This window comes from Molothrus ater, chromosome 6, assembly GCF_012460135.2.
Source record: "Molothrus ater isolate BHLD 08-10-18 breed brown headed cowbird chromosome 6, BPBGC_Mater_1.1, whole genome shotgun sequence".
NCBI lineage: Eukaryota > Metazoa > Chordata > Aves > Passeriformes > Icteridae > Molothrus > Molothrus ater.
Window position 1 is genome coordinate 4424898 of NC_050483.2, and position 26251 is coordinate 4451148.

The following is a 26251-nucleotide window of genomic DNA, read 5'->3' on the forward strand; positions in this document are numbered from 1 at the left end:
TTGGCACCGGGGCCGGCCCGGTGAGTCCCAGGGCAGGGGATCCGTGACTCGGGGTTCCAGCAGGCGATGCCCACCGGCAGCAGCTCATTTCCCAGACAGGAATCTCATCCTCCTGACCGAGATGTTACAGCAGCAGGTGGAAAGGGAAAATAACTCTGCTGAAGAGCAAACCAATCCAACGTCACCACTAATTTAGGATTTCCACTCCCACATTTTAAAGACAATTTTTCTGAGGAAGTGCATTCATAATAAAAATGTTTCAGTCAAAACTAAGAACTATAACTACTATAAAGACTTGTGCTTCCCTGCTAGGTTTCAGGAACTGATTATTTTTAGAAGTCCTTTCTAATTAACCAGAAGAAGCTTTTGACATTTTTGTCTTCCATCCCCCATCAGGACACAGTAAAACATTGTCCTGTTGCACACCAAGTCCTTCAGCTCCATTTCAGAGAAACACTCTGGCCCCTGGCAGGAGACACCAGTAATCACTGAACCATTAGTTAGTGAGACATGAGAGTGACACAAGATGATGCTTTTTAAGAACAGCTCACCACCTGTGACCGTAATAGTTATTACTACTTTGTTATCATAATTAAATTAGTTTTTGCTCCTAAATAAAAGAACAGAGCTCAACACTTTAAACTGAACAAAACTTGGTTGGTATTTTTTTTTCCAACAGCAGCTGTAATGAAGTTTTGGTGATATCATTCTAAAGATAACTCCACAAGAGTCAAAATTAGATATCTGATCATGTTAGAGATATATATACACACATGTGATTGCAGTTGCCTGAGTTGCAAATCTTGGTATTTCCACTGTAGACCAGCCATGAAGAAGAAATGCCACAGGAAAAGCCAAAGGCCCTTCATTTGCTCCAGCACTTTTCTAATTACAGCTGGTACCATCAGTAAGAGTTACAGACAGAGCAAAACCCTGCAGGGATGAAGATTATCAGCCACTGACAGTACATCCTGTGGCAACCAAAGCCAGACTGACTTAAAAATCCAGACTGCCTTTACCACCCCAGGAGAGCCAATTCCTCACTATGGTGCCATTTGAGCTTAAAGCAGCACAGAAATTCAGCACACACATGGGTTAGTTGGCTGGCAAGCCTGAAGAAAAGCTGTGCTGTATTAAGCAGAACATATTTTTTAGCTCTCTCCAGCACACAGCAAGTCAAAGATCAATGTTATGTCATACACACATAATCTAAGGCAAATTAGGAAAAAAAAAAAAAACAAACATAAATTCAGTGCTGGGGCAAAAGGTGGCAGAGAGATTTCATTCATGGTGTCTTCCATCTCAGTAATTTTGATACTTGAATAGAGGGAGTACTTGGCTTTTGTGGAGGAAAAGGAATTATTTTGGTCCTATAGCAATTAACAATAAGAAAAGCTAAACTATAAATAAAGGTCAAACTCAGTTACTGTTGGCATTGGTAATAATTGCATAAATTCCATCAATTTCCACAAAATAACTTTATTAGGCAGATACATGAATATAAAAGATTTACAAATATATTAGTGTTTTCACTGCTGGGGTATACAAAGTAATCAATATTTACACATATTAGTAACTCTGTCTCCAAAATACTGCATAAAAATACTTGGATTACTACTATGAAACTGATCTAGCAGCCTCTTTCTCTCTTTGTCAGAGAGCTTTGAGTCTTCATCAATAGCTTTCAATAGAGAGAACAGCTCATCTTTGGTGGTCTTCTCTGTGTTGGAGCGATACTCTCTCTCATCCAGCTTTTGGCAAAAGGTATAACCTGAAAGGAAAGGTGAGACACTCAGAGGATTATCACCACACTCCACCCACCCTCCTTTAGATCCCATCAGTCCTTGTTACAAACTTTTTTTTGCACCAGGTGTTTCTCATTTGGGGGCATGACAAGATTACAAAGCTCAGTGGGAAGGGTTACCTGTTATCTTGCTGGGATCCTGGCCCTTCTGCAGGGCCAGCAGTTTATTGCTGACCATTTTGTGCAGTGCCCCTGGGATCTGGAACAGAAAGAGAGGACAAGGCAACAGCAGCTTTTCCATGGAAGTTCTCCATCAACTTTCAGACAAACAAAACCTGGTCAATTTTCTAGCTCCTACCTTCAACACATCTCTCTGGTTGTCCACAAGGAACAGGATCAGGAGGTCAGTTTTCCCTCTGGATAGGTTTTTATTGTTGATAATAGCTTTAGAGAACGTCCTTTTCACAACCATCCTGTTGTCACTCTACAGAACAAAGGGAAATAATGACCAGAAGAGGAGAGTTAGTGTCCACCTTTGTTCTTCTGAGACATTGCTTTTCCTGTAGTCACAAATTTAAACTACAAAGGTGTTTTCTGACCAGTCTGGATTTCAGAAAGAGAAAAACAACTATCAAGAATGCAGATTTACCTCCTTCTGTAGCTTGAGCTCAGAATTATGTGCTGCAACAGCCATGAAGTACAGCAGTCTCCTGAACTCCTCCCTGACTTGGCTGTCTAGGAGCTTCAAATAGAGCTGAACAGCTTCTAAAGACTGCTCCATCTTCCCATTCACTGGGGAGAGAGAAAGGGATCCATTGCCATATTCATTTAAATAAATGTTACCATAAAACACCTGAATTAGCCACTGAGGAGATGCCCATCTCTCTAAACAGAACCTGCCAAACACAGCAATCCACTCTCACAAAAACCTCTCCCAGGCTGAGGAGGGCTGCTTGCAGAGCCTCTAACACCCTACACACAGACCTTCAGCCTGGCATTAAAGCTCCCTTGTAATTAAGTTCAATTACAGTTCAGCCATCCTAAAGGGGGTGAGAAATACTGAAAAAGGCAAATGGTTCTATTAAAAAAAAAAAAAAAAGAACGACCTCTGCTTGTGGTAATAAAGACCTCACAAAAACTGAGGAATATGTCCTAGATACATGGGCTAGTTTGATGAGTTAATTGCAAATTACTTTGTAGAATTTTGCTAAGTTTTAATCTGCCTTACTATGCAGAATAGTCATTTTAGAGTTATGAATTGTTTAAATGAAGTAGGTTGTACTAATATCCTTTATCATGTAGAGAGGAAGAATGGGATATAAATGCAAAGTATTCCAGTTAACATGAAAAAAGGTGAATAATCAAGGCAGAGAACTTATGAAAAATAAGATCTGGAATAAAATGTTGAGAACTAAAACATCAAAAGCTTTCTAAAATGCTGTCCAAACAAAATTTAAGAAACAAGTAAAGAAGAAAAAACTAAAAGTTGTCAATGGGGTACCAAGTATCTACAGCTTTTAGTTTAGCTCTTACAGCCTAAATATTTACTATTAGGCTACATTTATATTTCATTTCCCATGGACTTCCATGGATACCAGCTAGTAGCAAATAACAACACTGGTTTCACAGCCATTCTACAGACTGAACAATGATTACAGAACTGCATGCAGTAAGAACCAAAATGTCAAAGAACAGTCTTTATGACTAGAAATTAAAAAAAAAAAAACCCCAACCACACATAAAACCCCAAACAAACAAAACCAAACCAAAAAACCACTTGTAGAAGTCAGCTTTTAATCTCAGCTCCTGAGGTAAACACTCAGTTTCTTAGTTCATATCTCACATAAGCATTGGAACACAGCTCTATTTTACTTACCTAATAGTTCTGCAATTCCTAAATGAATTTCAGATGCATGGCTTAAGAGTGGCTCCTTTTTTTGGCTGTAGTACCTCCCAATGTTTTCAAACAGCAGCAGCTTCCAGGAATCTGCTTTGTCTGGCTGATCAGGCAGGTTCCTGCTAATATCCACCACCATATGATCAGGAAGATATTCCAAGCAATCAATTGCTGCAGAGAGCCACTCGTCTGTCCTGGAAGACAGAGGGGTTTGGGGTTGTACCTTTATGTGTGGATACCCTTCAGAGCTGGCTGCAGAGCTTTCCAAAGAGAGCAGGCAGACTGGTTCCTTCATCACACTGAAAACTGCGTGTGTGGGCACTAAAACCCATTGGAAATTCACACACAAGACACTTCACCTGACACACCGGGGCAGATCACAGCCATAAGCCTCTTTGTTATGTATTTAATCAAGATGAGAAATTAGTAACCCACAAGTAAACAGGCCTAAGCAGTAAAACCCAAAGTCAATCATGTCCTCTACTGTTAGATAAGGACACAATTATCGCTGGATAAACAGAAACATGAACCTTGATCTGATTCAGACTGGTACAAGTTTTTCTGAGAATGTTTTCAACTCTATGCACAGTTTCAAGCTCAGCATTCTTAGCTCTTTGAATACAGTAGGAGAAACTAAACTAGTTCCTCACAAGCAATGTCTCCAGGAAAAACTTCCATGATGATTACAAACCCTCTATTCTTCCCTCAATGCAACAAAGAATTTCCCCTCTGAATACCATCAACTACTGTCATTGCATTCAAAACCCATCCCAGTGTTCAGCAGACATTCTCACTAAGCAATTGATATTTACCAGTTATTCCAGTCAAGTCCAACAGGGAAAAAAAGCACCTGCTCACATCCTTTCTGCAGGACTGAGACTGCTACATTTGCTACATCCCCCCAAAGACCAACTGTGCTTTACACTCCCCTGAAAGCAGGAGGTTTGTCAGAGCTGCAGAGGACAGCAATGATCACTTACTGAGAGTCACTGAAAGCCTTGAGGATCTCTCTGTCCAGGTAGTTGCTGGTGATGACATACCCAGGTGCCTTCCTGGGCTCTGGCAGCTGAGGTCTGATCTCCTGGTGCTCCAGCAGACACTCCAGGAGAGGGAGGTCCACCAGCTGCAGCAGGCGAGCAATTGTTTGTTCTTGCCACACTTCATTAATAACTGGGAAAGGTGCATACACAAAGCACAGGGAGACTCAGCATGTGCAAAAACCGATCCCAAGGAAGATAACTCCTCTTCCTCCCATCGGGCCTAACCTAACAGATTGATTTTACCAAAGTAGAGACTTGCAGTAGCAAAGCACGTGGCTCTTATCAGCTTGAAGTGCCTTTTATCACCACAAAAAGGCAAGAATTACCCATTTGTTTAGTTAGCTACAAGTGTGGGAGAACTGCTTTTCGAATAAATCTGAAGTGCCTTACACTCTTTGTGCTCTAATTTGCAAACAATCTTTGTTCTAGATAAGGGATGAAAAAAAAGTACTACAGTGACTCTCCTTATCACAGCTTCCTTGAATATTTCCCTATGATGAAACCACAGTTTCTAGGATGCATTAGCACTTTTAACCAAAGGAAAAAATACATTAGATCATAGTTTGGTCTGAAAGACAAGCCGTGAATTGTCAAGAAGAGTTTCACACAATACTGAAGGAGTGCTGGATGTGCAGATACACAATTCACTTCCAGCTAACAGCAGACTATTTGCCCTGACTAAAACCAGCACAATCAGTGCAGGTAACTGAGAATTATGAGTATTTCTAACTCAAATCAAGCTCCACACATTGGGTATTCTTCTCCAAAAAGTCAATGCTGATTTATTTCAATCAAGACATAATACCTCTTGTCTGATGAAATAAAAAGGCAAAAGGCAAGCCTGCAACAAATATAATTTGCCTTTTCATGACATGGTGTTCAAACCAAAATACTGTAAGTGTCAGTTTGCCTCCCTCTCCATCCTGAGGGGCACAAGTCTTCCCAGTCCTGCAGATGGATTTTCCTTCTCCCACAGACAAGGACTGGGACATTATTTGGCTTACCTCGACGGGACAAGCTGTCTGAGATGTTTACTTGAGGGCTGCTTGCAGGATTTAGACTCAGGTTTTCCCAAAGATCCTCCAAGCTTTCTGGTTTGAATGGGGTATTGTAGAGCAATGTGCTGTTCTCATATCTGAGATTAAAACCAGTTTATATATGTATAACCATATATATGGATAACCAAATATCTCATGCAACATACAGATATGGGTAACTGTACCAAGATCAAAAATTTTCTCCTGTATAGATATTTACATAATTCCCCTCGTCTCCCCTGCCTGTCACTTCCTCTGTCCAAGTCACCCAGGAGAATGTATCATACCTGCAAAAATCATTTGCATGTAACAAAACCACTCCAGCCACAAAATTACTGTCTCTCCAAGCACAGCTGTATGATTTCAATTCCCAGCTTTTCTTTGTTTTAGGGCACTGCAATATTTTTTTGATGTCCACTATCTTTGACATGGATGTGCATGTATTGACAGAGCTGTTCCTTTGACTAAATGAAGAAATGTAACCCAATGGATCTGTGCCCTGCCCAGAAGAAAAACACCTTTATTCTACACTAATAAAACAGGAATAATCCTGTTTAATGACTGTTTGTTCAATGTATTCTAAGTGTCACTCTAACAGCTCTTGTGATGGAAATATTTTTAAATACCACATATAATTAAAGTGATTTTAATTTCTCATGAATTCTCTTTTTAAATAAAGACTTGGGACAGTATGCTTTAGGAAGGAACAAGAGCTAGTGGGAGAGAGGGGAGAAGCAGGAAAAAGGAAATATTTTTAATCTGTGTTCCTCTACTTTTTTCATCACAGTTGATGCACTCAAGTTCACATTTGCTACTCACAGGAATATGTCAGTCAAATAAGGAATTTTGGGTCAATACCATTTACAATTTCCACAAGTGCACATTGCTAAAACTACTGCATTAGATACATCCACAGAGTTTCTTGTAAGAGTATGTCAGAGTAGGTGAAGAGATGAACACTTCACAAAAACTGTGGAAGGGAAGTTATGTGGCAAAGTGGCATCTACACGTTCTGCTTTGTGTGGGGTTCGTTAGCTCCAGGGATTTCTTTGCCCACTCCTAAAGCGACAGGGAAACAAAAAAACCTCACCACTGCACTTGCCTCTGGTTCTAGGATGGAGTGCAATAGCAGAACAGCCTGCTACCCTGCCTGGAAACATACATGCATAAAGAAACAGCTAAAAAAGGAGCTAAGTTGGAAGCATAGCAAAGTGAAGATGGTGAAAGGAGAAAACATTTTTTTCTTAGAATATTTTTTTCTTTATGCCATTGCTAGATGTGCAGTGACTAAAGATTGCCCTGTTGCATTAGCTTGATGCATTCCAGCTGGTTATATTGATTTAGATCAGTATGTAAATGTACTTAATTTCTACCCTCTCACCTCCCTCCCCCAAGGCAAGGTGATAACAGACAGAGAAAACAAGCAGCCATGTAGGCTGTGTGGTTTGCTCTCTTCAAATTGCTCTTTCCTACCTGTCTTCCACCCACAACTTCACAAACATCTATGCAGTACCTGTCTATTTTTACCCCTTAAATATACAAGTTTGCTTTTCTCTCCCCCAGAACACATCATATTTTCCTCTTGTAAATAATTTCTCTTCACCTCCACGTACTAACCTCTGCGGGGCACACTGCTGGTAATCTTTCTCAAGCTCTGGCTGGTTGGAGGCGTTTGTGAATCTGTAGAGGCTGCAGCTGCTGTCCTCAAACACGGAGCGTTTGTCTTTGCCAAAGACCCTCGTTGAGACGGCCTCGAACACTTTGCAGTCCATCAGCGCTTGGCACACCCGCACCACCTTAGCCCGGGAGATATCCACGTCCCCAAAATACTTGTTCTGCAGGAGATGGGCAAAGACAACATCCACTGCATCCGAGCCAATGAAGCAGTCGTGGTAACTCTTGAGGTTCTGGCGGCGCTTCTTCACTTCCACTTGAGTTTGGAGAGCGCTGATGATGCTGCTCCAGACGAAGGTGGCTCCGAAGGGCTTCTGCGCCAGGCTGAAGCCTGAGAACACACACAAAGCCTGAATTCATGCTGCAGCCACAGAGAACAGCCCCCTTTCTGCCTTCTAGCTTTCGTCAACCTCGTAAGGGTTTAAAAATCTTTCAGACTTCCACTTTGGCTCGGGTTGCTCAGGCATTAACACTGTGTTACTTCCTCAGCAAGTCTGCCTGCTCTGCGCCACTGTCTCCCTCCCTCTCTCTCTTTGGTGGTTTGCAAAAAGCTTTGCAACCAGGAGTTCCTGTTTTTTCAGCCTCTCACTTTGTCCTTTTGTGTCCCTTGGTCACCTGATGGTCACCCTTGCAGAACCACTGCTAAGTCCCACAACCACAAACCAGCTGCATGCACTCCTAACACCCCTGTTCCTCCACAACACAGCTGGGCAGGGAACAGGGAAGCAGGGATGAAGAGACTCCTCCCAGCCCTGCTTGCTCCAGGACTGTGCGCACACACAAACTACCTAACATAGTGCTTAGCACACCACTAACAAGTCGATGGATTCTCTGGAGATGGCACTGACACCACACCGATGCCACCAGAGAGCCCTTTGCCACCAGGGCTCCCTCTGCCACCCAAAGCCACTTCCGTGAGCCAGCCCGTCTTCCCTCCCCCAGTGAAACCACTGAGCTATTACTCATTACCAGTCTGATTAGAACAAAATGCCAGCAGCCAACAGTTCGACCTGAGGCTACACTCAGCCTCCACAAGGACTCAAAAACACACCAAGTTTGTTTTTAAGCAGGTGGCACCCGACTGGGGAGAGCTGCAGCCACCAGGGAGGCTAGAATTAGAACATGTTTTTCAGTAAGTCAGATGAATAATTTACTAAGAGTGAAAGCAGAGGAAGAAGAGGGAAATCAAAAGCTGAAGGACAAAATATGGAAGGAGGAGTTGGCAGCAAGCCTACAGAAAGCCAGCTGGGATTGTGACAGACCTCAAACCAAATGAATTAACAGTGCGAGGCAGTGTTTGAAAAAAACAACAACATGCAACCCCTTCTGGAACATATTACCACGAACGTTTTCCACAGAGATGCAGGAGGTGTTTTTTTCTGCTCTGTTTAGTCTGAAGTGGGCTTTAGTTAGAGAGGTGTATTCCAGTTTGGGGCACCAAATCACCAATCAGTTTTCAGCTGATCCCCAGCTGCAGGAAAGCCCAAATTGGCAAAGTAGCAAAGGGAAAAGTAAAGGTAGAGGGGCAGTGAAGACTGGGAAGAGGGAGAGAAAGCAAGGAATACACCACCATTTGAACACACCAACACTTCAGAAAGACAGCATCTTTTGTTTCTGAAAAGAATCAAGCCAGGGAAAAAAAAAAAAAAAAAAGAGAGAAAAGAAAAGCAGCTTTCTAACACACAGCATTGAACCAGCCAAGGCAGAAATCTCCCAGAACCTCCAGTTTCCAAAGCTTTCAAAGTACAAGACGGACAAGGTGCACAACTGCTGACACTTTAACCCGATGACACCTTCAGGAAGGCAGAACAAACACAGCGAACACGGAATTCGCTTCCTGCCCTACATTCCAACAGCCAGCTATGCTCTTTGGGAGGGAAGAACCCCAAACCCGGCACCACCAAACACACAACCACGCTGGTTTCTGCCGCTCGAATAAACACGAGCACGTACAACCTGCAATGCTTTAACTACCACTCACAGCCTTACCAACGCTTCCTTGCACACACAGAGCCTTCAGATCTTTCCTGAGGGAAGCGGTATGAAGCGTGCCATTAAGACAACAGCTTTCCACAAAGTTAAGGTAGGGAAAGAAAAAGGGAAAAGGCAGGGAAAGAAAAAGGGCAAAGGCACTTCCAGCGAGCGCGCCCGATGTCACCGCTTACGCTGCGCTACCGAGGCACCTGCTCCTAAAGCGAGCTGGGGCCAAGCCGCCCGGGCAGCCACCCCGGCAGCAGCTCCGAGGGCAGAGCAGGGCAAGGCAGAGCAGGGAAGGGGAAAGCACGGCAGGGCAGGGCAGGGCAGAGCAAGGCACGGCAGGGCAGGGAAGGGTAAGGCAAGGCAGGGCAGGGTAAGAAAAGGCAGAGCAGGGAAGGGCAGGCAGGGTCCCGGCGCTGCCACCCGGCCCGGAGCCGCCGCTGCCGCCGGCACAGCCGGGACGGGATCCCCGCGGAAGCGGCTCCCGGAGCGCGGCCAAGTTTTGAAGCTCCCAGAGCCGGGAAAGGCGCCGAGCGCAGGAGCCGTGTCCCACGGCGGGCAGAGCCGTCCCATCCGTCCGTCCGTCCGTCCCGCCGATCCCGCCCCTCCCGCTCCCATTCCCCGCTCCGCTCCCCGGTGCTGGGCCGTACCCGGGGGCCTGGCGGCGGGGCTGCAAACCGCGCTGAGGCTCAGAGCCGCCGCCTTCTCCCGCACCGTGGCCATGGCGAGCGCCGGCTCCGCGCATCTGCCGCGCCAGGGCGGCTCTCGGAGCTCTCGGGGCCCGCGGGGGCGGAGCTGCCGCGCCCCCGCCCCGGGGCGGTGCCCGGGACCGAAAGGGCAGCGACTGCCCCGGCTCTGCCCGAGGGTGGCTCCGCTGCCCTGAGAGCCACGGAACGATCGCCATGGGTAGAAGGGGTCGCTAGAGACGATCCAGTGTAATCTCCCCAGCGAGGTCACACAGGAACGCGCTCGGGTGTCTCTGGAATGGCTGCTCCAGTGTGCTGCCACCTTCAGTGGAAAGAAGCTCTTCCTCGTGCCGAGGTGGAACTTGTGGTGTTTTGGTGCTCGTCGTCCGGTCCCTGGGCATGACCAAAAAGAGCCTGGCACCATCCTCTTGTCGCCTGTCTTTGAGATGTTTATGTGCATTGATGAGATCCCCTCTCAGTCTTCTCCACACTGAACAGGTCCAGCTCCTGCAGTTTCTCCTTTGAAGAGAGATGCTCCAGATCCCTGACCATCTTTGTGACCTTCCACTGGACCCTCTCCGATAGTTCTGTGTCTGTTTTGCAGGATGTTTGCAATCCACTGAAATGAAGCTGCTTTCCATTTCAAAACTGGGAAGAAAGTTCTGAATGATGGATAAATCCAAGGAAATGCAAGTCCCTGATTAGAAGCATCTTCAAATATCAATTCCATACATTCCCATATATATATATATATATAGGCATATAGACACCTGAACCCTGTCCTTGGCTCTTCCTGTGGGACACACAGCTTGAACAGCACATGTGGTTGAAGTTTTCTTCTGATGTCTTCCATGAGCTGTTCATTATAGCAGCTGGCATTTCTCATTGCAATGAAATGAAAAAATAAATTCATTTTCAGAGTAATAAGTGGGTTTTTTTCTACTGCCTGCAGCAAACTGCTGAGAGATCCAACATAATTTTCTACTGTGTACAAAGTATAATTTTCTATTACAAATCAAGGATTTTGATATTCTTACTCAATGGAAGTGTATTAGAACAACATAAAATAATTCATGGTTTTTGGATTGATTTCCACAGGAACAGACAAAGCCAAACTGATCTCCATGGTACATAGACTCAGAAGAATGTAAAGCACATTAAAGACCAAATAATACAATGTTACAAGTGATTCAAAAATTCACTTTGAGTCATCAGATTATTGAACTTTAGCCTGTTCTGCGTCAAATTCTGTGCTAGCAGGTGGAAATGCAGGATGTTTGCTATCCACTGAGGCTCAGGGCAGCCTTCTTCTATCCTCATTTGTCACACTTACAGGTAGGGCACTGCAAGTTTGTTCATTGTATGCAAATAAATAGACAATGCACTGCACTTGAAGCTGTGAAAAATTACTGCAGGCAACTAAGGTACCACAGACTTGTGGCAGACCAACATTTCTTCATGTTTCATTGCCTGAGTACAGTATTTGATAAAGGGAGTTCTAAAAATGGAAGTTTTTGTGAAATTTTTCAGATAAGGAAGGCTTAAGTCTCTGGGCACAGAGAAAGGAACCTATTCAAGCTGTAGGAAAAAAAATAAAGTTCATCTTGTTTCCTGAACAATAGGAAGTGACTAACAGAGATTTATTTGTTGGGGAAAGAAGGGAAGATAAATCCCTTTTAAAAAAAAGTAGTCCTGATTCACGGGTGCCAATAAGAACCCAATAAAATAAGATATAATGCACTGTTTAATTATTCCCTGCTTTGCAGCAGTTTGATGGTAGAATTTTTGATGCATTGCCAAAATATAACTGCAAATCAATAAATACTGAATTAATTTTAATTTTTTTTTTGCACAGTTGTTGAAATAAAGTGATGCAGTCAATCATCCTGCTGTGGTTCACCTAATCTTGAGAGAATTCAAACCCACAAACGTTTTGGAGTAGGAGGTGCAGCAATCAGAACATTGCACCTTACCTTGGAGAATGGTTTGTCAAACTCTGCTTGCAGGGAACAGAGCAAGGACAGCCAATGCACTGAGGACTGCTCATTGAGAAGTTTGTAAGGTTTTATTCCTGTATTTTATCATCAGGAGATCAACAGCCTACCCTGGATTTCTGCCTTTGCCTTCGTGTTTTGTGCCAGTGACCACAGCCCTGACACCCCAGTGTTGACAGGGGCAGGCAGCAGATACTGGCTGGTCAGGCAGGATCTGAGAAACACCATCTTTTGCTATTTCTTTAAATAATATTCTTATAAAATGCTTTCCTAAAGCACAGTTAAACTTGTATGCAATTATGAATTTATACATAATTATTGATGATATAATAATTTGTTTATAGTTTTATTTAGTCACTTGAAATAGTGCAGCCTGGATGGTCTTGGCTGGGGGAATTCCTCAGACCATGGTGGAAAGAGCTCAGGATAAAAGTACAACTCCCTGTATCTGGTTTCCCCTTTCCCAGCAGATTCCCCCAATTAACCTCCATAAAGCTGAACACAGGATGCACAAGAGAATGCCAATTACAAAGACACTAAATTATGTTAATTTATTCATAAAGTCATTTGAGACCAATGTATTTTAACAGAAGTCCTAGTCCTAACAAAAGTCCACAGTTGTGTCAGATTCTTTTCAACTGTTATAAAGGACTTTTATAGCAAGGAACAGCAAAATAAAAATCTATTTTCATTTATTTCCAGATCATCTAGAAATACTCCTACCAGCTACAAAAGGATCAAGAGAGTGGTTATGTTTTGAAGAACTTAAAAACTTCAGTTTTCAAGAATTTCTGAGTCTCATGTAAGACCTGTAGGCTTTAATTGGAAGCATAATGCAGAAACAGAGTATTTAAATTCAACAGCCACAATTTCAGGCATGTGTGTTGATTAACTTCCTCATGTCAATTAAGTGTTTGCTCAAGGATAAAGATGGTAAAGGATAACGACGCACGTTCAAGTCTTGTCTGATCATGGAAGGAGAGAAGGCAAAATGGAAACCTGCAGCTCACAAAGGGAGCAATGATGCACACCTGCATGCAAAATGCAAAAAGCTTTTCCCATAATGAACCTGCAATCTGGGCTGCCAACCAGGATGGGGAAGTGACAGCACCTGTAATTTCCAGGTATTCTGAGCACTATTCTTCCAGGAGAATAGCGCTCAGGAGAAGTGAAGGAGATCTAATTGGATATAAGACCTTACACAAAGTAAAAACACGAGAGGCATATCAACAGAAAATATTCTATTTTATAGGAGTGCTGTTCTATTCTATTGGGGTGCTGCTGTTTTATCTGCAGCAGATCAATGCTTGGTTAAGTGACTGGGAAATGTTATGTGTTCTTGAAAAAAATACAGGAAAAAGTTTTAATTTCGTAACTTCAAAAAAAAAAACTGGAAGGACACTAAAGCTGGAACATAAGCTGTTCTAAAACCCAGAATTGTTCAGTGTCCCAATTATTATTCAATTTTTAAATGCCAAAATAGACAGTGACTTATCTCTGAAAATTGACTAGGAAATAAAAAGGGATTTTTGCAGAACAATACCATCCAATTTGTTATTTTCAAACGAATTTTGATCCCACTTTTTTGAATGGTTAACATAGAACTCTGCATTTCAAATGCCTCTCTAACATCTCAAGCATGTCAGAAGGCTGTCTCTTCTATACCAAACTTTATTCTTTAGATTTCAAATGTCTTCCCACAGCAATAAAGCTTTGAAGATTAAGTGTATATCAACACAGCTTAAATGTATATGTACATAAAATTTATTGCCATTGTCATCAGGATCTGTTGAACCCAATCGTTTTCTGTTTCTGAAAATGCAAAGCAATTAATAATTACCATAAAAATTCAGAAAAAGATTCCAGTTATTTAGAACAGTTACACTTCTGTTTTTTCCCCACTTAAATATCAACAATGCCTGTATTCACTACAGTGGTGAAGTTGATGAAAGGAGTACATTATAAAGGGTAACCCTTAAATTGTTGCTCCATTCCACTGACAAATGTCGAGACAAATTAAAGTTCAGCATATGGTTCACTGTCGCACAGAGATCCTCATGGAAGGGAAAATCAACAGCTTCTGTTACAGAAATTGCTACAATTATGAAGGTATTATCAAATCTGCTCTATTTCAATGCCTGAGGATACAAAGTTTTCAGTAATGAAAGGGACCTATAAAAATGGGAAAACTCTTCTCTGGTGTGAAAAATGCCAATCACTTGTTTTTAAAAGTTTAAAAGTTTAATAGTAATAAAATGATTATAAAAATAGTAATACAATTAGAGGAATAACAATTTGGACAATTTGGATTAGGACAATATGAGACAATAAATACAAAGAGTTACGGGTGTCAGGGTACCTTTTTCTGGGTAGCACGAGCCCGAAAAAGGACCCACATTAGCAAAGGATTAATCATTAAAAGCAATAACCTGTTGCATATTCATACACTTCATCCATGATGCATAAATTCCATTCAAACACAGGATTCTGTCTGGTCATCTCTTCCTCCGAATCCTAACAGCGCCTTCGAGGCAGGAAGAAGTTCGTTCCTTCTGATAATGGAGCAATAAATTCTCTTTCTCTGAAAGATTTAGGTGTCCTGTGGCTGCTATCTTGCTGTGAGTCCTTTCTTTAAAAAAAGTATCCTACATAGCATCGTTTCTATTTTAACATATTTATAACCCAAAACTATATTTAACACAGTACTTAATACAGCATCACTTTCTATCACAACACATATAATATTCATTTTAATATTTGCAAAAAGCCAATCATAAAATACACATTTTTCACATCTGGTAATCTCAAATTTAAGAACAGGAACAGCTATTCACACAATACCAGAGTGCAAAGGGCTGCTTGACAAGCGGGACAGATCTGAGGGTGGATTACAGAGCTGGCACAGACAATCTCCCTTAGTACTGACTAACAGGTTCTGCCATTTGCAGCTCAGAGCACCAGCATTGCTTGGGGCTGAGCTCCACGGGCTGCAGAGGACAGACACTCTCCCTTAGGATGCAGAACAGGTTACTCACAAACTCACTCTGCTTAGTCCCGTTTCCCATCCTCACAGGAATTACAAAAGAGGACGGCACAGTGTGGCCACAGCTCTCTTCACAGAGAGCAGCAGGCACAAGTTCCCAAGGATTTCTCCTAGGGAAAGGCAGTGAGAAGCTCAGAGAAGAAGAGAAAACAATTCATATCTCTACTTGCTGCTCCTGTTGTTCAGCACATGTGGAATGTGTTATGGAGATTGTTTACCAAAAGTGATTTGTTAATTGGATTCTGCTGAGGGTTGTTTGGATCGATTGGCCAATTGGATCCATGTGTGTTGTGACTGTCTGAAGACAGCCACAGGTTTTTCTTTAGTATCTCTTTAGTATGTAATTTAGTATAACTAATAGCTATATACTTATAGCTTATATACTTATAAGCTATATACTTCTAGCTCTATAGTATATAGCTCATAGTATAGCATTTATTTAGCTTTCTGAACCATGGAGTCAGAGCACATTATGCCTTACATTGGGGTCGCCCTGCATGGACGAGTGTTCCAGATTGCAAGGCAAGATGTATTCTATGACCATCTGTATGGCAGATTATCTCTTGTCAAGTGGGCAGTTTGCCTTATCTCTCTCTTTGAGTGACCATAATCACTCCTCCCTTGGGAGGAGACATTGCTGATAACAGCTATTGAATGACTGTCACTGCATGGCTGATAAGAACTACAGCATCCCATTGGGAGATGTGAGCCCAGAGGGAGGAGCCAAGCATTGCTACCCAGATATAGTCTGGAGATTCTAGAACACCAGCACAGCTTTCTCCATGGGATTCCCCAGAGGAACAGCAGCTGCCTCTTCTTCCACTGGATCTTCAGAGGAAGAACACATCCTTCTCTACAGGATCCCTGCTCCAACAGAACCATCCCTGCCACTGCAGGAGGGCTGCAGCCACAATTCCAATGGTTCTGCTGCCAACACCCTGACCCACAGGGTGTCAGGCTGGGTTCTGACTCTGGCAGTGTTGTTCTAGTGTACTGCATTGTTCATTTTATCCTTTTATTTTTCTTCCCTATTAAAGAACTGTGATTTCCTGTTCCTGAGCCCCTTAATTTAAAATGTACAGCAATTTGGAGGGGTGGGGAGGGTTTACATTCTCCATCTCAGGGGAGGCTCCTGCCTGTTTTGCAGAGATAAACAAAACTCTACAACTTTTGTGAAAGTCGTAAAGCCGGTATGTTTATTACAGCGCTGGACGCATGTGGGAATGGTTCTCCTAAAATGACGTGTGTACTTCTGGGAACCTCAGGTCCCTTTTTATCCCCCTCTCAAATACATATGCATACAATTTCACAATAGGTTCATATATATTCATTTTTACGTATTTCATGTGACATTTGCCTCAACTTCTTTATCAGAAAGAACTCCTCAGGCTGACCTGCTCTCAGAGCAGTCTCTGTCTCTCTCTATCACCCTCTGTCTCCCCCATCCCTCATTTCTGTCTTTCACTGAAGCAGTTTCTCTGAGCCTAGACTTTGCAGCCAGGTTAAATAGCTATGTTTTCTAACCACAGACTCAACTCAGAAATGTACATTTCGCCTAAATCAAAATGGATTTCTACCCTGGAAAATTTCCACTCTGCCTCATGCCTTCCTTAGCAGACTCCTATCTTTCCAAACCAAGACAATAGGTGCAGGTTCTGAGGGATACAATGATTCCATCTAGTGACCACAGCTCCTGCCCCACCACGGAGAGGCTGCTCCAGAGCACACCTGGCCTGGGTGAAGACACTCCTTACTCCTGAAGGGCCGCTCTGGAATGTTCCAGTGAAGTGAAATCTGTAAGGATTCCACCCTGGCCTTTCTGAAGAGCCTGGAACAATAAACAAGCTGCCAGGACAGAAGGTTCTGGCCACAAAGGGAGCATTGTCCCGGCGCTCCATGCTTCCACTGGCGGGCTGGAATAGCGATGTGTCTGCGGGAGCACGGCGGGCAGGGCAGGCTGAGCCTGCTGCTGCACACTGACCCCCGCTGGAACATGGGCGGCATTCGTACAGAGCTTCTAGAAAGCTTACACATTTGTATGTCAACTTAGAGATAAGAAATGCTGACCTTAGAAACGTTATGGAATTAGGATAGATGTTGCTGAGAGAGAAATGGAGTTCGAAAAGAGTTTCAAAAGATGGTTTTACAAATAAGACTAGATACTTTAGAGAAATAGAACCATAAAAGATGTATTGTAGTAAAACTCACGAGGAGTAGTTTTAGATTAGTTTTCCTTCAAAACTTCCTTTTACTACTGGTGTAGTAAAAACTGATATAAACACTTGTAAGTGTATTGTAATTAGAAAATAGCTTCTGTCCCGTCACCCTAGGACAGCTTCTAATTGTGATAGCATGAACAACAACATCTGTATTGTCTCACTTTTCTCATAAGACTAAAAATAGAATAAAAGTTTTTAAAACACTCAGTTTTCTCAGTTGCCCCATCTCTAGGTTAAGAAAAGAGTATTGTCACATTTTTTGGACAATACTATTTTTTCGACCTAGAGCTCTCTACAAATCCATTTCCCACACTCCAGGAGGAGCCACAGCAGCTGGCACACACTGGTCCTCCAGGTGCCTCATGGCAAGGAAGTGAGAATGGAGCAACCTCACCACACTTGTGATGTCACAAGCCCCCATTTCTCAGTCTTAATAAAGATAAAAGATTTTGTCTTAAGTGGATTTTCCCACTTTTCCCACTAGTGGAGGTTTCCTGGGACTTCAAGCACGATTAGATGCTGTTTCCAGAGACTGACTCCACTGTCCCTAAACGAGTCTTGGCAGTGCTGTCTGGATTCCAGTTCTAAGAAAACATTACACTTCTGTCTCAGGTATGAGCTACTATGTATTAAAGAGATCCTGGAATGCATATTAATAAGTTTTCTCTTAATATTTCTACTTGTAATACATCTAGAATGACCTAGGAGATTCAAAGAATATAATCATCCTAACATTCTAGATCCAAAGGATACATAGAACACAAATTTACTAATATCATAAGCAAATTTCAGCTGCAAAGTCTTCTAACAGATTTTAAATTCTGAATTTAAGAATTTGCACCTGTCAGCATTTTAAAAACCTAAAAGTCCCCTACTAAAATCAATAACAAATTTCTAACTTCTAAGACAAGTATATTACTTACACTGATACCATATTGTCAAGCTATGACACATGTATGTATGTAAAGCTATAACACATATTAACTGGAAAATTTAAATACCTATATTTCTTTAATTATTCATAAGCTGTTCATGTTAAAAAAACTTTTCTGCACTATACAGAAAACCTCTCCCAACCGATTTTATAGCCCTGATCAAGCCATGAACCTGGCTGGTAAAGAAAAATAGTATGCAAAGACTCCTGTCAGAACAGTGAAGGCTCAGTGTCCTGTGCAGGACAGAAACCTGCTCAGCCAGAAGTGCAATCAGACACTGTGAATAATTGAGGCGGCAGGAGTCACTCTGTGCCCAGCTGGGAGGGGCCATTTCCTTACTGACCGAGTGTTAACTCCGCTGTTTTACATCACAAAACGCTGACCCCCCCTCCGTTACTGCTGGAAGGGGCTTGGGGTCAGCTCAGAATTAGGGCAGCAGCTCTCACCAATTCATAGCTGTGCAGAGCCACAAGGAGCACTGATGTCCACCTCAAGCAGTGAAATTACCACTTCACTGTGGGACAAGTTCCATATTCCTCCTCCCCACTGAGCACTTGTAAGAAATTGTAGAGAATTCCTTAAAGTTTGACAGAAGGTTTACATAGCATGTATTGTATGTAAAGTTTGAGATAAAAAATGTTGACTTAGAAACGTTATGGAATAGGATAGACATTGTTGAGAGAGAAATGGAACTAGAAACAAGTTTTAAAGAATGGTTTTATAAATAAGATTAGATATTTTAGAGAAATAGAACTATGAAAGATGCATTGGACTTACCAGGGATAATTTTAGATGATTGGTTTTAAGGTATTTATAGCATGGTGTAGTAAAAGTTGATAAGAAACACTTATGATGTATTTTAATTAGGAAATAGTTCATTTCTGATTGTGATGGTGTGAATTATAACATTTGTATTGTTTCACCCTTCACATGAGACTGAAAATGGAATAAAAGTTTTTAAAAAGCTCTCAAGTTGCCCCATCTCTGGGTCAGAAAAGGGCATAATTCCACAAGCACTCACTAGTGGCACCAGCTTAATGGGATAGCAGGAGCTAGTGGGTGAGGAGGGAGAAAAGTGAGAACTCGAAATGGATTTGCTGAGCAAAACTGAATTCCTGATTTTGACCCTTTGTTTTGATTTTCTTAGAAAACAGCTCCAGATCCTATATACTCTAGGGCAGAGAATCAGGCTTATTGTTTCTGTATGTTAGAAGCAGGAATCTGTAATTTACCTTTTATATTACTGTACAATATGCTGAGGCCACCTAACTCAATTATGCCATATTTTGCCAGGCCCATGGTTTAGGATAGGAAAATGTCCTCAGAAGCATCCTGCAGAATTTTATTACCCCACTAAACTCAAAGGGAACTTGTACAGTTCATGTCAAAGAGAAAGTGACAGTCCCTGGCCCAGCATTTCTTGTTACCTGGTTTCTGGGGTTTATTTAAGGCAGCTGGTCCCAGAATTGCAACACTTGCATTCTCACAGAACATGTGAGCACTCTCTTCAACTCCTTCAGTGCAAAGTCCATTGACTGTGGTCAAACTACCTCTAAACAAAGCTGCTGGATGCTGCACTGAAACAAATAAGTGTTCCCTTACTGTTTGTTAGGAAAGCTGTAGGAACAGGAATTTCTGCATTCTGACCAACAACAAAAATCTGGAAGGTTTCAGAAGCCATCAAAGCTGCTTTACTTAGGGAAGAGCTCTAAATCCTCATTCTCCCAGAGCTTCGAACAAGCTGCCCATTTGACCTAAGCACATAATAAAACATTGATGCTCCAGCTTTTATTCAATTATCATATCACTTACCTTCTGTTGCCACAGCAAAAATATCTGATACATAAATAATGCACAGACAAATCATACTAGCAGCCAGCACAGTTAGAAAGGAAAGGATGATGCAAACCAACATAATTTTACTTAAAAGATCTTTCTATCACATGTTCTGGGAGTCTGAGAAGGCTGCAACATGTATTCCCAAGTATATAGTTTACAATTTCAAATAACACATGTAAATAAAGACTTCATTTATTCATAAAAACTAAAATGAAGGATCTTAGCTGCTCCTTCAGTCCTGCTCATGGGCTCTGCTACTTCCCTCTACCCTTTGGGCATCAGCTAGCTAAAAAAACCCCAACAAAACCAACCAAAATTAAGCACACACAAAGGAAAGAAAATGCCCAGTGGAACTTTTAAAAGCACACACAAAGAAAATAAAATGCCCAGTGGAACTTTTAAAAGCAAGAACCCAAGACATACTCAGGACAAATGAGAGAGTACAGCCCTGAAATGTTTTTTGCTGTTTTCCCTGACTCACCATTAATTTTTCTCCTTTATTAAAAGCTTGTTCTCTGTATTTAGTGCTGTATTCTTGTAAGAAACCAAATGAAAAGAATTTTAATATGGTTTTCTCTTCTTTAGTTTCTAGAAATGAAACAAAGATTTGTTAGGTTATCTATGGAAAAGGCAAATAGATAATGCAAAGCAAGAATTTTGATTGCCTAAGATACTTACCCACAAACTGCTGATAGTAGGAGCTGCTTTCCTTTTTTAAAAAGCTATGTGCATTCAGCTTCTTTTTTTTTTTTTTTTTTTTTGGAAAAAGAAAAAAACAAAACTTCAGAAATTAAAAGCTGTATCTGAAACACAGCATTGAAATCTTCAGGATTGCAACCGGACATTCTCTGCCTACCTGCTTCCCAAAGTATTTTTTTGAGAAAACAACAATCAATTGCATGGGAAAATGACTCATTTTATATTCATCTTGGTTTGGGAAGAAGCTTATACAGAGGGCCATGAAAAAAAAAATATTCCAGCCTCCAGAACCTCCTTTTTCTGCAACCAAGGTGCTCAGAGAAGGGCTGCTGTGGGTCTTGTGGACAATATCCACAGCATGGGATGGGGTTCAGCCCTCTCTGTGAGGGAAAAACAGTGCTAATGATATCCAGGGTAATTCCTTGTGGCTGGGGGCCAAAAATCCCAAAACTCTGTGAGCACCTTTTCTTCTAAGGCACACAGAGATGACATTCTAGTCCATCAAGAAAGAGAACAAATGAAAGGACTGAAGTTCAGGTGAACCCCACCTGAATCACAGCAGCAGATTCTCTCTTGCCCCAACAGTCTGGCTCCTCACTCACCACAGCAGTGGATGATCTGGCAGCTGTATTGTACAAATTAATTCAGAACATTTAGAACCCAGAATTAAAAAATCCAGAACTAAAATTTCCCAGAAATAAAAATCCAGATCAACCAGACATGCTCAGTTCAGGCAACATAATGGAAAAAAACCCAAAAACCAACCGTAGAAATGTATTTCTTCATGCTGCAAGCAGAAAATACAGGAAAAATTCCAAAGTGCCAATTTGTTTCCAACAATCTTAACTTTTCAAGACTTATTGTTTTAATAACAAATGACTAAGCATTATAAGGTTTTTGTTTAAAAAGTGTTTTCACTTTAATGGGTTTAGTTAATAACATCATGAATGGTACAAAACTGTCCTTTTTCACATTTCCATACATTGTATTATGGACCACCTGAAAATCTGGACTAAGAATGCATAGTGTCTCTTAATTAGCCCTAGCTTCATTTTTGCCATATGTAGAACAGATATGCAGAAAAACATGCATTTATTACCAATGACATGTTAATATTAGCTTAAATAATAAAATATGGCAGAATGTGCACTGTGAAATGCACAGGTTCATAATAGGGTAAGAGAGACCAAATGTCAAGTGCTGGCAACAAAATAAGAAATGGTTGGTGACACACTGACATTTTGTGACCATAGTATTAGCTTTCCTGCTTTAACATTGTTTTAAATAGTAGTAAATATTTAAATAATATTTAAAATATATTTCCTATGGGAATCATTTACTTGGAAGACAGCCTGTAAGATCTGACTTTTTAAAAAGTAGTATTTCATTTTGACAATATATGAATACATTACATGCCACAGAACCTCCAAGACCCTAAAGTCCTTAGCTGTTCTCAGAAACAATTTCTCAATCCAATTTGTGTCTGATTTTTTCCTAGCAAAACTTTGGGAGTAGCATCTCAAAGCAAACCTGCCTTTAAGAGCAATGCTGTATTTGAATAAAATCAAACCCAGTGTAAATTGGGATGCCACACTAAAGGAAAGAATAGTGGAATTAAAAGCCAAATAACTGATTATGCAATTTGTTTCATTCCTGTTCTGCTAATTCATAGTCTAAGGAGGGCTTTGTTCCTTCCCAGTGCATCTTCTCTTGAAGTCAAATCAGTGCTCAATTTCCACTGTCATATTAAAGGATGAAGACCTCACTGTTACTCCAAGGGGAAAAAATCTGAGGTGTGGGTGCAGACTTCATTATCTAAAATGCAACAAAACAAAGGATTTGTGCAAAAAAAGGTAATTTGTACATTGACTTTTTCATTAAGTTTGCTTCAGTATAAAAAAAACTGTTCAATCCTACTAACAAAGCTTTGCTTTGATTTATGACCCTTCAACACACTCAAGAGTTTCATGTTTTTACTTATTCTGGTTTGGTAAATTAACAATCCAGCCACCATTTCTGCACCCCAAGACAAAGATGGAAGCTCCATTATATTAATCTTAATAGCCTGGGGCAGTTAATTTTATTCAAGACAAGTTTTTCCTGTCTTCTACAGGCACAGTGCTTGTTTAACTGGCCTTGGGAACAAAACAGCCAAAAATAAGCCAGGTCACTTTCTATGGCAGTGCAGAGCATCCTGGCCCCCCACCCCCCTTTTTTTTTTAATGGTTGTTGCTAAAATTACTTCCTTTTTAAACAGGGACAAGCTACTCCAAAAGCCTCCCATTTCTTTGTTTTGTTTTAGCTTCTAAGGACTGAAAGCAGCTTTCTAAAGCTACTTTGAGATTAGAAAATCCAGAGTAAGTACACAGTAGTGGTAATCTTCTAGAAAGCACAGAGAACTCTCTCAACTCACTGCTTCGTTAGGAAGGGGTGCGAGAGAGACAAAGTCTGACCAGCTCTTTACTACACCATCAAGGAGCTGATTCCAGTGTTCCCTCAGTCTGTATCCTCATGATTTTTAAAACCACAGACAAGGAATTTCCAAACTGTAATGTGACCACAGAACTCTGCCTGGCCAAGTAACTCCCTGTCATCAACCTGCAGGCACTGCCAGCCATCCCAGTAAGGGATGGAAATTTGGGAATGGCCACTTGTGATTGAGGAGTGTACCAGCACATTTCTACTGCAGCGTGCACATTTACATTAAAATCATTTTATCTGATTGCTGCCAAGGCTGGTAACTCTGCTGTTTGGTTTCACCCTCTAAACTCACAGGACTGAAACCATAGAAATTCCGTAATCCCACAGCTAGCCCTCTGTTCACTGTGGGAATTAATTAGCTCCATGATTGCTCTAACAATCTGCACATTCTGCCTAACCCCAAACCCACCTCCTCTCCTATGATATTTGCAGACACAGCAGTAACACAATGTGTCATTAACACGACAGTGACCTCCCTTTTTAAAGCAAAACCACCAGGAAGAGGCTTTAAAAAAGGCAAGGGCACATACCCATTTCTGTTCATCGTAGTCTGCACACAAATTGTAAAGGAGAATTATTGCTTTTTAAGGATGAAAAGCTTTGGAAATATGGTAAACATCCTACAAGGTTCTAAATCTAATCAGCTAAAATTCTGTACATACTTTAATATTCAAACCTCTATTTGCTTACTCAAGATCAAATAATTTCATTTTCACATCTATTCATTAAACTCTTTATAGTTCTACGGTCTAATGAATATTTAACAACTAAATAGGATCAAAACATGGGGGAAAGGTCACATGGCAATGAACATTACTTCATTTGGCCAATGAATAGTGAACCCTGCTCTCTTGGCTGAAATTAAGGCACTAAGTGGCAGTAAAAGGATAAAGGAATGAAGGTTTTTCTGACATTTTCTGAAAAAAGACCAACATGACTTTTTTTTTTAGGACGCCAGTAGAGTACATCTCCATTCTGAATGACTCAGTAAGGCATTCTATTGGCAAATTTAAAGAAAATGTTCTCCTGATCAGAGCCCATTACATTCATTGTCTGAGTGTGACTAGTGGCACTACTAAGTGTTAACAACCTGGAGGGGGGAGAAAAGCTACAAAGATGTCTGAAGACTTGAAAGGCACCAAAAAGAGAACAGTTCTGCAACTGCCAGTTCTACAAACAATTATGTAAGCTGTGTTTAACACTGCATATAGTCTATTTTCAATCAACAATCTTTGTTGACCAAGATAAAGTGTAGTAGCTCTTCATTTAAACTCTCAGTTAATCAAGTGCTAGTTTAGTAAGAAATTTATTTTCACATACCAGAAAATAATTGCAGTGTCTAACACAACTACACTTAAAGCAAAACTAGTCTAGTATGCATTATGCATTATTCTGGTTAACACTGAAGCAAACCTGTATAAACAAAAGGGTTACCTCGAGATACATAGTTTACAATATAAAATCAACATATAAATGAATAGGATTTACTGAAAACAATCGAAAGTGTATTACAAAGATACATGTAACAACTTTAACCACAATATTTCCTCTGTGAAAAATACAACTATTAGTGAGATAAAATGTACAATTGATTTTTTTTTCCAAAAGAAAAAAAAAACCACAGTATAAAGGAAAATATTTTTTTCTTCAAAACAGGGAAAATAGTTAAGGTCATTGTCTTTCATTACAATATAATTTGACACAAAAGCAGTCATAGGATTGCACCAACTCCATGTTCGGTCTCCCAAACATGACAATAGTAAAAGGAGTCCATAAAGCATAATGAAATTTCTGGATTTTTTGATGGCAACATACGTATGCAGAAACTGATGTCACTCCAGCTCTGTTCACAAAATGTACAAAAATCTAAATTTGGTGGCCAGACATGTAAAAATTAGTTCGCCCCAACGCTGACTTTTCTCTCACTTAGTCAGGGATGGAAAAATCTGTAGTATTTTAAGTGTTGTTATCTGTTGAGCAATAAAAAAGAAAAAAAAGTATATGTAGTGCATGCTTCATCACTTGTCAAAAACATTTCTGAAAATAAAACTAAGTTATCCAATAGTTTACAAAATTGAAAATAACTCTTCAGGTTAAAAATGTGGTTAGGTTTATGTTTAGTTCCATCTCCAAAGGACTGATTTCCTTGGCAGCATCACTTTTCCTTAGCACGAGCCAAGGCACAGAGTTCCATAAAGAGAAATAAAAATGGCTATGAACAAGAATGCAGTCTGGCATTGTGAAAGAAATCAGAGCCTCTCTCTGAGCCTTCTGTTCCATCAGGTTAGTGCCGTAGAAAAATCTGGGATTTGGGACACATTTCTGTTAGGAGCATTTCTGCTGGACACGATTCAAGAGTTCACCAAACTTTTCAAAAAGATCCTCCACCCATTTTATGTTTTTCATGCACAGCTGCACGATCTCTTCCTGGCCTAGATCTGCACTCGTCTTCTGAACAGAAGAAATCTATTTAAAAAAGAGAAGGAGGGGGAGAGAGATGCACACACACATTAGGCTGCCAGAATTGGAGAATTTTCATTTTTATAAAAGTCTGCAGTTAAATATCAACCTTCTCTGCCAGAAAATCTTTGAATTTTAAAAACAAGGGTAATGCCCCCCAAAATGCATTTTTTAACAACTAAGCCAGTGCTCAACTCTTGTACTTCTGCTACCTGAAATATTTCCAGCAAGAATTTGCAGAAGAAATAAAGGCACGGCATTCTAAGACCAAAAAAATCCTTTTAGATCCAAGGAGTTAAATACACTGACAACATTTGTTTTGTTTAGTTTGGATAGCAGTGAAGAACACTTCAGGGAATCCCACAAACCTTGCAAACCTCACATCTGAATGTTCTAAGCAGCAGCTCCCATTAGGGGCAACCCATGTGGTCAGCGAAGCCTTTGCTTGCCATAAAGAATTAAATAAAATAGGAGGCCTCAATCCATACTCATTTACCAAGAATGAGAGAATAACCTCTCAAGCTGG

The 26251-nt window shown here is 41.0% G+C and overlaps 2 protein-coding genes across 2 annotated transcripts in view; both read right to left on the reverse strand.

Moving 5' to 3' along the window:
* Positions 1 to 1459: 1459 nt before the first annotated feature.
* DEPDC7 (DEP domain containing 7) lies at positions 1460 to 10092 on the reverse strand. Its single transcript, XM_036383192.1, has 9 exons — positions 10020 to 10092; positions 7336 to 7723; positions 5686 to 5816; positions 4622 to 4811; positions 3621 to 3835; positions 2394 to 2536; positions 2103 to 2228; positions 1925 to 2003; positions 1460 to 1771 (listed from the first exon to the last, which is right to left on the reverse strand). Exons 1-9 carry the CDS (start codon positions 10090 to 10092, stop codon positions 1554 to 1556), a joined length of 1563 nt encoding a protein of 520 aa, XP_036239085.1. The 3' UTR covers positions 1460 to 1553.
* Positions 10093 to 21678: 11586 nt separating this feature from the next.
* Positions 21679 to 26251, reverse strand: part of QSER1 (glutamine and serine rich 1) — a 44154-nt gene continuing 39581 nt past the window's right edge. The window contains exon 13 of the mRNA XM_036384666.2: positions 21679 to 25731. Within this exon, the coding sequence (XP_036240559.1) occupies positions 25591 to 25731 (141 nt within the window). The 3' untranslated portion in view covers positions 21679 to 25590. The remainder of the gene's footprint in view (positions 25732 to 26251) is intronic.